Below are 15,000 nucleotides of genomic sequence, written 5' to 3'. Positions count from 1 at the left end.
CAACACACACACACACACTAATATACACACACACACACACACATACAAATATACACACACACACACTAATATACACACACACACACACACACACACACATACAAATATACACACACACACACACACTAATATACACACACACACACACTAATATACACATACACACACACACACACTGATACACACACACACAAATATACACACACACACACACACACATACAAATACACACACACACACACACACTAATATACACACTAATATATACACACACGCACAAATATACACACACTCACACAAATATATACACACACACACACAAATATACACACACACCCCACACAAATATACAAACACACATATACACACACACATACAAATATACACACACACCACACACACAAATACACACACACACACTAATATACACACACACACAAATATACACACACACACTAATATACACACACAAATATACACACACACACACATACAAATATACACACACACACACATACAAATATACACACACACACTAATATACACACACACATATACACACACACATACAAATATACACACACACACACTAATATGCACACACACACACACACTAATATATACACACACACACACAAATATACACACACTCACCCAAATATACACACACTCACACAAATATATACACACACACACACACAAATATACACACACACCACACACAAATATACAAATATACACACACACCACACACAAATACACACACACACACACACACACACTAATATACACACACACACAAATATACACACACACACTAATATACACACACAAATATACACACACACACACACACAAATGTACACACACACACTAATATACACACACACACACACACTAATACACACACACACACACACTCTAATATACACACACACACACACACACTAATATACACACACACACACACTAATATACACACACACACACACACACAAATATACACACACACATATACACACACACTCACACAAATATATACACACACACACAAATATACACACACACCACACACATACAAATATACACACACACACACACACACACACACACATACAAATATACACACACACACAAATATACACACACACACCACACATCACATCACACACACACAAATATACACACACACACACATACAAATATACACGCACACACACACTAATATACACACACACACACACTAATATACACACACACACACACATCACACACTAATATACACACACACCACACATACAAATATACACACACACACCACACACATACAAATATACACACACACACACACATACAAATATACACACACACACAAATACACACACACAAATATACACACACACACACAAATATACACACACACACACATCACACCACACACACAAATATACACACTCACACAAATATACACACACCACACACACACAAATATACACACACACACACATCACACATCACATCACACACACACAAATATACACACACACACATATACACACACACAAATACACACACATGCACACACACAAATATACATACACACACAAATACACACACACAAATATACACACACACACAAATATACACACACATATCACACATCACACCACACACACATCACACCACACACACAAATATACACACACTCACACAAATATACACACACCACACACATACAAATATACACACACACACCACACACATACAAATATACACACACACACACACAAATATACACACACACACACACATACAAATATACACACACACACACACACACACATACAAATATACACACACACACACTAATATACACACACACACACAACACACATCACACCACACATCACACACACACAAATATACACACACACACATATACACACACACAAATACACACACATGCACACACACAAATATACATACACACACACAAATACACACACACAAATATACACACACATATCACACATCACACCACACACACATCACACCACACACACAAATATACACACACTCACACAAATATACACACACACACATATACACACACACACACAAATACACACACACACACACACACTACACACACACACAAATACACACAAATATACACACATACACACACACACATCACACACAACACAGACACACATACATTACACACATATCACACACATATCACATCACACACACACACACACACACATACACACAAAAATATACACACACATACACAAATATACACACACACCACACACACAAATACACACACACATATACACACACACACACACATACAAATATACACACACACAAATATACACACCACACACACAAATATACACACACACATACAAATATACACACTCACACACATATCACACATCACACCACACACACACATCACACACACAAATATACACACACACACTAATATACACACACACACACACTAATATATACACACACACACACTAATATATACACACACACACTAATATACACACACACACTAATATATACACACACAAATATACACACACACCACACACAAATACACACACACACACACTAATATACACACACACACACACTAATATACACACACACACACATACAAATATACACACACACAAACACACATACAAATATACACACACAGAAACACACATACAAATATACACACACACACTAATATACACACACACACACTAATATATACACACACACACACACTAATATACACACACACACACACGCAAATATACACACACACACACACTAATATATACACACACACACACGCAAATATACACACTCACACAAATATACACACACACACACAAATGTACACACACACCACACACAAATACACACACACACACACACAAATATACACACACACACACTAATATACACACACACACACACATACAAATATACACACACACAAATATACACACACACACACATACAAATATACACACACACACACACACACACAAATATACACACACACACATACAAATATACACACACATATACACACACACACATACAAATATACACACACACACACACTAATATACACACACACACACTAATATGCACACACACACACACTAATATACACACATACACACTAATATATACACACACACACTAATACACACACACACACACACACACTAATATATACACACACACAAATATACACACATTCACCCAAATATACACACACTCACACAAATATATACACACACACACACACAAATATACACACACACCACACACAAATATACAAATATACACACACACCACACACACAAATACACACACACACACACACACTAATATACACACACACACTAATATACACACACAAATATACACACACACACACAAATATACACACACACACACACTAATATACACACACACACACACACTAATATACACACACACACACACTAATATACACACATACACACTAATATATACACACACACACACTAATATACACACACACACACACACACACACTAATATATACACACACACACACAAATATACACACACACACCACACACATACAAATATACACACACACACCACACACATACAAATATACACACACACACACACATACAAATATACACACACACAAATATACACGCACACACACACTAATATACACACACACACACACTAATATACACACACACACACACATCACACACTAATATACACACACACCACACATACAAATATACACACACACACCACACACATACAAATATACACACACACACACACACATACAAATATACACACACACACAAATACACACACACACACATACAAATATACACACACACACACATACAAATATACACACACACACACACACACATACAAATATACACACACACACACTAATATACACACACACACACACTAATATACACACACACACACAACACACACACACACACACAGCACACACACACACACACACTAATATACACACACACACACACACACACATACAAATATACACACACACACACTAATATACACACACACACACACACACACATACAAATATACACACACACACACACACTAATATACACACACACACACACTAATATACACATACACACACACACACTGATACACACACACACAAATATACACACACACACACACACATACAAATACACACACACACACACACACACACACACACTAATATACACACTAATATATACACACACGCACAAATATACACACACTCACACAAATATACACACACACCCCACACAAATATACAAACACACATATACACACACACATACAAATATACACACACACCACACACACAAATACACACACACACACTAATATATACACACACACACAAATATACACACACACACTAATATACACACACAAATATACACACACACACACATACAAATATACACACACACACACACATACAAATATACACACACACACTAATATACACACACACATATACACACACACATACAAATATACACACACACACACACTAATATACACACACACTAATATGCACACACACACACACACTAATATATACACACACACACACAAATATACACACACTCACCCAAATATACACACACTCACATAAATATATACACACACACACACACACAAATATACACACACACCACACACAAATATACAAATATACACACACACCACACACAAATACACACACACACACACACACACACACTAATATACACACACACACAAATATACACACACACACTAATATACACACACACACACACACAAATGTACACACACACACTAATATACACACACACACACTAATATACACACACACACACACACTAATACACACACACACACTCTAATATACACACACACACACACTAATATACACACACACACACACACACACTAATATACACACACACACACACACACAAATATACACACACACATATACACACACTCACACAAATATATACACACACACACAAATATACACACACACCTCACACATACAAATATACACACACACACACACACACACACATACAAATATACACACACACACAAATATACACACACACACCACACATCACATCACACACACACAAATATACACACACACACACACATATACACACACACAAATACACACACAAATATACATACACACACACAAATACACACACACAAATATACACACACACACACACAAATATACACACACACACATATCACACATCACACCACACACACAAATATACACACTCACACAAATATACACACACCACACACACACAAATATACACACACACACACATCACACATCACATCACACACACACAAATATACACACACACACATATACACACACACAAATACACACACATGCACACACACAAATATACATACACACACAAATACACACACAAATATACACACACACACAAATATACACACACATCACACCACACACACATCACACCACACACACAAATATACACACACTCACACAAATATACACACACCACACACATACAAATATACACACACACACCACACACATACAAATATACACACACACACACACAAATATACACACACACACACACATACAAATATACACACACACACACACACACACATACAAATATACACACACACACACTAATATACACACACACACACAACACACATCACACCACACATCACACACACACAAATATACACACACACACAAATACACACACACAAATATACACACACATATCACACATCACACCACACACACATCACACCACACACACAAATATACACACACTCACACAAATATACACACACACACATATACACACACATACACACACACACACAAATACACACACACACACACACATACACACACACACAAATACACACAAATATACACACATACACACACACACATCACACACAACACAGACACACATACATTACACACATATCACACACATATCACATCACACACACACACACACACATACACACAAAAATATACACACACATACACACACACACACCACATATCACACACACACATCACATATCACACACACAGACACACATTTCACACACATCACACCACACACACACATCACACCACACACACACACATCACACACATATCACATCACACCACACACACACATCACACACAGACACACATCACACACATATCACATCACACACACACACACATATCACAGATCTCACACACGGGTGGTGTGTGAGTGGCGGGTGGTGTGTGAGTGGCGGGTGGTGTGTGAGTGACGGGTGGTGTGTGATTGACGGGTGGTGTGAGTGGCGGGTGGTGTGAGTGACGGGTGGTGTGAGTGGCGGGTGGTGTGAGTGACAGCGTGTTGTTTGTGAAGTGTACGACGATGCGGTGGAGGAGCGGGTGATCAACGAGGAGTACAAGATCTGGAAGAAGAACACGCCCTTCCTGTACGACCTGGTGATGACCCACGCTCTGGAGTGGCCCAGCCTCACGGTGCAGTGGCTCCCCGACGTCAACAGGTACGCTCACCTGTCCGAACTCACCTTCTCATTGGACGGTCGTTCTCCTAGAACGTCCGTCTCCGCTCCGATCGCTGCATTAAAAGGTAACGAGAGGTCAAAAGGTCACAGCCTCCCGGAGGAACGCTTCCGGCCTGTCAATCAAACCAGACACGCCCCCAACACCTGTCTGAGTCCTGAGATGTGATTGACAGGTGATGAATGCTGGATTATTTCCAGAACTTTATCTGTCCACACCTCGATGACTTGTGGAAAACATTTACTGACTTCTAGATTTCAGGACAACGAAAAACTGTTTTTTTCAGTGGGAGTGTATTGGAGCCCCTGGTGGCCCTCAGTGGTACTGCACTACACGTGTCCCTGCTGGAGACCGTAGTTGTACTCGTGTTTTATATAAATACTATCATCATAATAGTCCAGAAATATCAGAATACTCCGTGTACATAGTTTCATAGAAGTTTACTGGGCTGATTTATTGTTTTCCTGTTTTTAAAACGGAGGAAATCTGTTCAAGTGTCCAACTGAAAACACCAAACCCAGTTCCCCCTGAGAGCAGGTTAACCCGGTCGTCCCGCTGTGTGCAGGCCGGAGGGGAAGGACTACGCCGTCCACCGGCTGGTTCTGGGGACACACACCTCGGATGAGCAGAACCACCTGGTGATCGCCAGCGTCCAGGTACCGAACGACGACGCCCAGTTCGACGCCTCGCACTACGACAGCGAGAAAGGAGGTGAATACAGGAGGGACGTCCGTCTCTGGGAGGGGGGGTGTCTCTCTGTGTGTGTGTGTGTGTGTGTGTGTGTGTGTGTGTGTGTGTGTGTGTCTGTGTGTGTGTGTGTGTGTGTGTGTGTGTGTCTCTCTCTGTTTGTGTGTCTCTTTGTCTCTGTGTGTCTCTGTGTGTGTGTGTGTGTGTGTGTGTGTCTCTTTGTGTGTCTGTGTGTGTGTCTCTGTGTGTGTCTGTGTGTGTGTGTGTGTGTGTGTGTGTGTGTCTCTCTCTTTGTCTCTTTGTGTGTCTCTCTCTGTGTGTGTGTCTCTTTGTGTGTGTGTGTGTGTCTCTGTGTGTGTGTGTGTGTGTGTGTGTGTGTGTGTCTCTTTGTGTGTGTGTCTGTGTCTCTGTGTGTGTGTGTGTGTGTCTCTGTGTGTGTGTGTCTCTCTGTTTGTGTGTCTCTTTGTCTCTGTGTGTCTCTGTCTGTGTGTGTCTCTCTGTGTGTGTGCTGACCCGTGTCCTTCTGTCTTCCAGCAGGTACGTCCCCGTCCTCCCTGCTTGTCTCTGCTGTCCTGCTGCAGGTTGTATTATTAGTTCGTTTGTCCCCTGAGCATGTTGAAGGTCCAGTAACCTGAGATCAGGTGAAGTAACGCTTCCCCTCATGTTGGATCAGCTGTTTAACTCATTACTACAAATATAAGAAAAACAACATTTAAAACAAATTAAAAGGAAAAAGGACCATTTAAAGAACAGTCAGAGACCAACGCACGCATGACGATAGAGATAATAGAAATATAGAAGATATATTAAAAAGACAAGAAGAGTGGTGAGATGAGGACAGTGAAATGCATTGAAAAGATCAAAGTTGGACAGAAGTGAGGATAAAAGGTAAGAGCAGTAAAAGTAACTGAAAGTGTGAAGGAAAGAAATCAAACGGATGAAAAGAAATAATCAAATGAAAACATTCCTAAAAGTCATTTTAATTCAAAGAAAGGCTGAAAATGTACGTTTAAAAAGTTTAACACTTCCAGCAGCTCTCAGCAACACTGTCTTAATTATTTATTTATTAGTTTGTTTATTAATACACTGCACCACTTATTAAACAGTAACGGACCAATCACAGGCGAGCTTTGACCTGCAGTTGTCTGGTTTCCAGCTCTGGATCTCCTACAGTCTGATTCTGCTGTCTTGTCAGAGTTTGGAGGATTTGGTTCAGTGAGCGGAAAGATTGAGATCGAGATCAAGATCAACCACGAGGGCGAAGTGAACCGAGCGCGCTACATGCCCCAGAACCCCTGCATCCTCGCCACCAAGACCCCCACCTCCGACGTGCTGGTGTTCGACTACACCAAGCACCCGTCCAAGCCAGGTGACCCCGCCCACCCGTCCGCACACAAATACACCTTTTACACACACCTGCAGGGAATCACACGTGTGTGTGTGTGTGTGTGTGTGTGTGTGTGTGTGTGTGTGTGTGTATGTGTGTGTGTGTGTGTGTGTATGTGTGTGTGTGTGTGTGTGTGTGTGTGTATGTGTGTGTGTGTGTGTGTGTGTGTATGTGTGTGTGTGTGTGTGTGTGTGTGTGTTTCAGATCCCAGTGGGGAGTGCAGTCCTGACCTGAGGCTGAAAGGTCACCAGAAAGAAGGCTACGGTCTCTCCTGGAACCCGAACCTGAGCGGGAACCTCCTCAGCGCCTCTGATGACCACGTAAGAGAGCAGAGGGACGACCTCGCAGTGCAGCAGGTTTACAGACGTCACTGGGTGGGAGGAGCCTCTGATTCACACCAGATGGACCACGTCAGGTCACTGGGTGGGAGGAGCCTCTGATTCACACCAGATGGACCACGTCAGGTCACTGGGTGGGAGGAGCCTCTGATTCACACCAGATGGACCACGTCAGGTCACTGGGTGGGAGGAGCCTCTGATTCACACCAGATGGACCACGTCAGGTCACTGGGTGGGAGGAGCCTCTGATTCACACCAGATGGACCACGTCAGGTCACTGGGTGGGAGGAGCCTCTGATTCACACCAGATGGACCACGTCAGGTCACTGGGTGGGAGGAGCCTCTGATTCACACCAGATGGACCACGTCAGGTCACTGGGTGGGAGGAGCCTCTGATTCACACCAGATGGACCACGTCAGGTCACTGGAGTTCAAACTGTCTCTGGCCGTCATCACAGTGACGACATTTATTATTCAGAGTTGTTTACATCGTTCTGACAAATGTCATGAGCTTTTACATGTTTCAGATAAGATAAAAACTTTATTAATTATCATTTAATAATAGTTGTCTCAACAGCTTAAGAATACAGGTGGAAAAAATAGAGTTAAAAAATTACAAACAGAATAAAAAAGAAGAAATTCAGTTTCACAAAAATGACATCACACATTAAAAGGACTGCTGCTGGTTATTCTACAACTCTACAACAACAACAAAAAAAGGGCTGTTGCATAATTTAGAAGAATTTTTATTGGAAAACAAAACGAGATGTGAAGTAATGTATCCCCCCCTCCCAAACAATCCTTAAAACTGGACGTCCCAACGATGTAAACCAACTCCAGTTTGCGCAGAGAAACAGGTCAGAGTATCTTCATGCTTTATTAATCTGTGTTCATGTTTCCCCACCCCTCTTCTCCCTCTGCAGACCATCTGTCTGTGGGACATCGGCGCCGGCCCGAAGGAGGGGAAGGTGGTGGATGCCAAGACCATCTTCACAGGCCACACCGCCGTGGTGGAGGACGTCTCCTGGCATCTGCTGCACGAGTCCCTGTTCGGCTCTGTTGCCGACGACCAGAAACTCATGATGTGAGTGACGTACCGTCTGGGTGGTCGAAGCGTTCTGCTCCACCTTTATCTCTAACTCCCCCTCCCTTCCCCCAGATGGGACACTCGGTCCAACAACACGTCCAAAGCCAGCCACGCGGTGGAGGCTCACACTGCTGAGGTCAACTGTCTGAGCTTCAACCCCTACAGCGAGTTCATCCTGGCCACCGGTTCAGCTGATAAGGTGGAGGAGCAGAAACATGCAGCTTCACACTGATGATGATGATGATGATGATGATAACAACATCGCTCTGTGTTTCTCTCAGACTGTTGCATTATGGGATCTCAGGAATCTCAAACTGAAGCTGCACTCCTTTGAGTCCCACAAAGATGAAATTTTCCAGGTAAGAACTCAAAGTGCTTCTAAGTGCTGCGTAAAGACATCGTTATCATGTAGTGAGCGTTTTCAGACCACTTCCTGTATTACTTCAAATTAAAAGCCCTATAATGTTTTATAAGAAAGAAACCTCATAAAAAGGCTTTTATTGTGAAAACATTTGCAGGAACGATCACACATGAAACATCAATAACAACCTGCAGAGCTTCAAACATCACATCTAGTACAAAAGAGGAAAATAAAGTGAATGGACCTTCATGTAGCTCGACACACACTCGCGTGTGTGTGCGTGTGTACACAATCAGGATGTGGATCCAAGTCAAACCCACCAATAGAAACCCTCGTCTCATCCCTCAGCGTAGGCCCCGCCCATTATGTCCCACTCAGAGGTCTGAATCACAATCAGAACGTTTTGACCCAAAAAGAGACTTTGACAGCAGGATGAACGGAGGGATCATTGTTTTCTATCACTGACTTGTTCCCAGTTCAGATGGTTTTTACTCACTAATTACATGTTTGGTTGCAGTGAGAAACTTCCTTTTTAAGACCCTGAACCTTCATGGCCTCCGTATGAAGAGGAGCCAGCTGGTAATAGCTGATATAATAATAATTATCCGACCTGCTGTGTTTAAATGACAGACAGGCTGGTTTCATCTGATCTGATCACAACAAATCCAGACGGTGTTTTATGGAGCGACAGGTGTGAAACCATGAATGTAGGAAGTGTTTCCCCCACGTGACATCCTGTCCTGTCCTTTAGGTGCAGTGGTCCCCTCACAACGAGACCATCCTGGCCTCCAGCGGCACCGACCGCCGTCTCAACGTCTGGGACCTCAGGTAAAGAAACACCTTCACAACAACTCCATGACATGAACCCAAAACCAAATAATAGTGATGACCAAACAAGTCATGTGACTGAGGGGAGATGAACCGTGGGCTCTGAAGAGCTGCTCAGTGGAACTCAGAAACTCACCGAGGAGCCCGAACTCACCGAGGAGACTCACCGAGGAGCCCGAACTCACCGAGGAGCTGCACATTGTGTTAAATGGTGTTTGTTGAACTTTGTTTTCCAGTAAAATCGGGGAGGAGCAGTCGGCGGAGGACGCTGAGGACGGACCTCCGGAGCTGCTGGTAGGTGCCGTTACCGTGAGGTGTTCAACCACAGAGGGTCCTTACATCAGGAGGATCTGAGCCTCCTCCTGGTCACAGTGTGCTGCTCACCTGGTCACCTGATGATGTCATTCTGTCTCCATCAGTTCATCCACGGCGGCCACACGGCCAAGATCTCTGACTTCACCTGGAACCCCAACGAGCCCTGGGTCATCTGCTCCGTGTCCGAGGACAACATCATGCAAGTGTGGCAGATGGTGAGACACACACACATACATACAGATACATTACATTTCATTTATCTGACTCTTTTATCCAAACCGACTTACAATAAGTTCATTTCAACCATGAGGGTTCAAAACCAGAACAAGAATCAAGAAAATATCATTTCTTCCAGAAAGCCAAACTACAAAGTTCTATCAGTAAGTTCTATTTTAAGATACTAAAGTTCTACCTGGACCAGAGCCTGGACCAGAACCTGGACCAGAACCTGCACCTCCTTCTGAGTGAGAAGAGGACGTCTTCTCCTGATGTTGTGCAGCATGTATCTACAGGAACGTGTTGTTGCAGTGATGTTGGCAGTAAGAGAGAGTTGACTGTGGAGTGTCTCCGAGGTTCTTATCAGTCAGGGTCGGGATAACAGAGTTGTTGAAGGTAGTAGTCAGGTCGAGGGTGGGAGAGTCTTTCTCTGGAAGGAAGAGCAGGTCGGTCTTGTGGAAGTTGATTTCCAGGTGGTGTGAGGACATCCACTGAGAGACGTCAGTCAGACAGGCAGAGATTCATGCTGCTACCTGTGTTTCAGATCTGGAAAAGAGAGGATCAGTTGGGTGTCATCAGCATAGCTGTGGTAGGAAAAGACATGCGAGTGAACGACAAAGCCGAGAGAGTTGGTGTAGAGAGAAGAGGAGGGGACCCGGGACGGAGCCTTGAGGGACACCAGTAGTGAGAGGACAAGGTTCAGACACAGATCCTCTCCAAGTTACCCGGTAGGTGAGGTCGTTGAGGTGGGATGAGAACAGGGAGAGAGCAGAGCCTGAGACACCGAGGTCCTGAAGGAGGAAAGAAGGATCTGGTGGTTCACTGTGTCCAATGCAGCAGAAGGTCTAGAAGGATCAGGACAGAGGACAGAGAGGCTGCTCTAGCAGTGTGAAGCTGCTCAGAGACAGAAGGAGGACCGTCTCTGTTGAGTGGTCTGTTGAAACCAGACTGGTGGTCAAGAAGGTTATTATGGTGGAGATAGGAGGAGAGTTGGTTGAAGATAGCTCGCTCCAGAGTTTTAGAAAGAAAGGAAAGAAGAGACGGTCTGTAGTTGTTTACTTCAGACGGGTTGGGGGGGGGTTTCTTCAGGAGAAGGTTCACTCTCTCCTTCAGAGAGTTCAGGAAACAGACCGTTGACAGAGAAGTGTTGATGAGATGGAGAGAAAAGGAAGAAGGTCTGGAGCAATAGACTGGAGAATGTGAGATGGGATGGGGGGGGGGGCAGGTGGTTGGGGGGTGGAGGTTACCAAGGTAACAACTTGATTGGGAGACGGAGTGAAAGGGATGAAGATGATGGACATGTAGTTAGACCACACCTCCTGCTCGTTAGACCTCCCGTCACCAGGTGTTACAAATATGCAGCAATAGAAACTCACCACTGATTACTAAACAAAGAAAACTTTCACACAGTCTCTAGATTTTGTCCAAACTTGTCTCAGAGTCTTTTTACCTCAAACTGGTAGAAAGTCAAATACAACTTAGTCCTTAATAGAATTGGAATAAAGACCATCAGTTTAACTCTAAACTTGTTTTGACTCAGTGAGTGAAAACAAGAATCCAATCACAAACAATTCCAGCTACCAGGAAACATCCAAGCTTCAGTAGTCTAGATATCCTAAAACAGCAGATGTAATAATAAACTTTAGCAGAGAAGAGTATTTAAAGATTATACTTTGCTTTAGTTCAAGTGATCCGACTGGATGTCGTCCTCCAGAAGTCAAAAATACACACACACACAGGAATCAGTGTTTAGTCAGATATGAATGTTGTCATGGCGATGGTCGTCTCTGTCAACACACTCCAAACTAGCAAGATGGTGACGGACAGAATCTGAACTGGAGGATTCATAACGTTCACAAACCAACGATGACATCACTGATGGATGATGACATCACTGATGGATGATGACATCACTGCTGGTTGATTGACATGTTCAGGGACAATCGGGCTTGCTTCAGAGTATTGTGATGTTTCCCTCCGATGTCTGAAAAGTGAAAACGTATCCTTGACGGTTTCATGTTTTGCTCCTGTTGTTCTTCCAGGCAGAGAATATCTACAACGACGAGGAGCCCGACAACACGCCTGCATCAGAGCTGGAGGCTCAGGGATCATAACCCCGGTCCACACCAGTCTGTCCCGGCTCCGCCCCCCTCCACCCAGCCTGTCCGTTCCCTCTCTGGCTTTTCTCCGAAGTGACCCGTGTGGAGGGAAGCAGCTCGGACTCCGGTTCCCGCTAACATCATCTACTTCCCCTCCAGACGCCCGGCAGCTCTGAAGCACTTGGATCAGGTTGATCAGAACCGCTCCAGGGTGTGGTGAAGGAGAACACCTCCACCTCCACCTCCACCTGCACAGGCACTAAATTCTGCAGTCCGGTTCATGTTGAAGGGCTCCTGACACCAGAACACGTTGACAGAAAGCACCTCCTCCTCCTCCTCCTTCACCACCTCCTCCTCCTCCCGTTCAGCACCTCTAGCTGCTCCTGTATTTAGCCGACACGTCCTCCCAACCAACATTCCTGTCCTCCTCCGTTCAGAAGGTACATCCACACTTGGAACTGAATCAGTGCAGTGGAGGGAAACAGACTTCTCTTTGTCCTCTTCTGTTGTTCCACAATGTGAAATTGCAATAAAGCTTTTGTAACTTTTCAAAAATACTCTTGTCATTCATGTGAAAATAAAAACAACCTGAAACGTTCTCACGAGGAAATAAATCCAGACGCTGCAAATTCTACAAAATGTTTATTGAAAGGCAAGACAGGACTAGAAGAACATTGTACAGTCGAGGAGGAGAGCGGCTCATGTTTTAGTAAAAATAAAGCTGCGGGGACTCGCCTCTGGTTTCACAGTACGTCTCACCTGCAGAGGTAGATTCTGACTTTACCTGAGAGTCAGTCGGGGCGACGCCGAACAATCGGCTAACGGCCGCTTCCTCCGTCGGCCCGGCGCGACTACGCCCGTCCTCCGCCCGACCGGCGCGCGCTCACATCGACACGGCCGCACGAGGAGCGACTCGGAGAGGTCGGAGGTCACGGCACGACGGCGCGTCACGTAATCTGATACCCGGGCT

At 43.7% G+C, this 15,000-nt stretch overlaps 2 protein-coding genes across 3 annotated transcripts in view; one reads left to right on the top strand and one right to left on the bottom strand.

Moving 5' to 3' along the window:
• rbb4l (retinoblastoma binding protein 4, like) overlaps nucleotides 1-14,585 on the top strand; it is a 19,582-nt gene extending 4,997 nt beyond the window's left edge. The window contains exons 2-12 of one of the 2 annotated variants that reach the window (XM_069149914.1): nucleotides 6,549-6,693; nucleotides 7,278-7,423; nucleotides 8,595-8,768; nucleotides 8,991-9,106; nucleotides 10,048-10,208; nucleotides 10,284-10,410; nucleotides 10,493-10,570; nucleotides 11,324-11,400; nucleotides 11,637-11,694; nucleotides 11,820-11,930; nucleotides 13,974-14,585. In XM_069149914.1, the coding sequence (XP_069006015.1) occupies nucleotides 6,549-6,693; nucleotides 7,278-7,423; nucleotides 8,595-8,768; nucleotides 8,991-9,106; nucleotides 10,048-10,208; nucleotides 10,284-10,410; nucleotides 10,493-10,570; nucleotides 11,324-11,400; nucleotides 11,637-11,694; nucleotides 11,820-11,930; nucleotides 13,974-14,045 (1,265 nt within the window). In that variant the 3' untranslated portion in view covers nucleotides 14,046-14,585. Of the gene's footprint in view, nucleotides 1-6,548; nucleotides 6,694-7,277; nucleotides 7,424-8,591; nucleotides 8,769-8,990; nucleotides 9,107-10,047; nucleotides 10,209-10,283; nucleotides 10,411-10,492; nucleotides 10,571-11,323; nucleotides 11,401-11,636; nucleotides 11,695-11,819; nucleotides 11,931-13,973 lie in introns of both variants that reach the window. The other variant, XM_069149913.1, reaches the window with a different exon arrangement.
• A 68-nt stretch (nucleotides 14,586-14,653) lies between these two features.
• txlng (taxilin gamma) overlaps nucleotides 14,654-15,000 on the bottom strand; it is a 14,807-nt gene continuing 14,460 nt past the window's right edge. The window contains exon 11 of the mRNA XM_069149912.1: nucleotides 14,654-15,000. This exon is cut by the window's right edge and continues 2,824 nt beyond it. The gene's annotated coding sequence lies outside the window, so the exon portion shown is untranslated.

The sequence above is a fragment of the Embiotoca jacksoni genome, unplaced genomic scaffold (assembly GCF_022577435.1).
Source record: "Embiotoca jacksoni isolate LCO1_2020_lvr unplaced genomic scaffold, fEmbJac1.0.p SCAF_153, whole genome shotgun sequence".
Taxonomy (NCBI): Eukaryota; Metazoa; Chordata; class Actinopteri; family Embiotocidae; genus Embiotoca; species Embiotoca jacksoni.
Note: the sequence above shows the minus strand (reverse complement) of the source record. Positions and strands in the feature narration are given on the sequence as shown.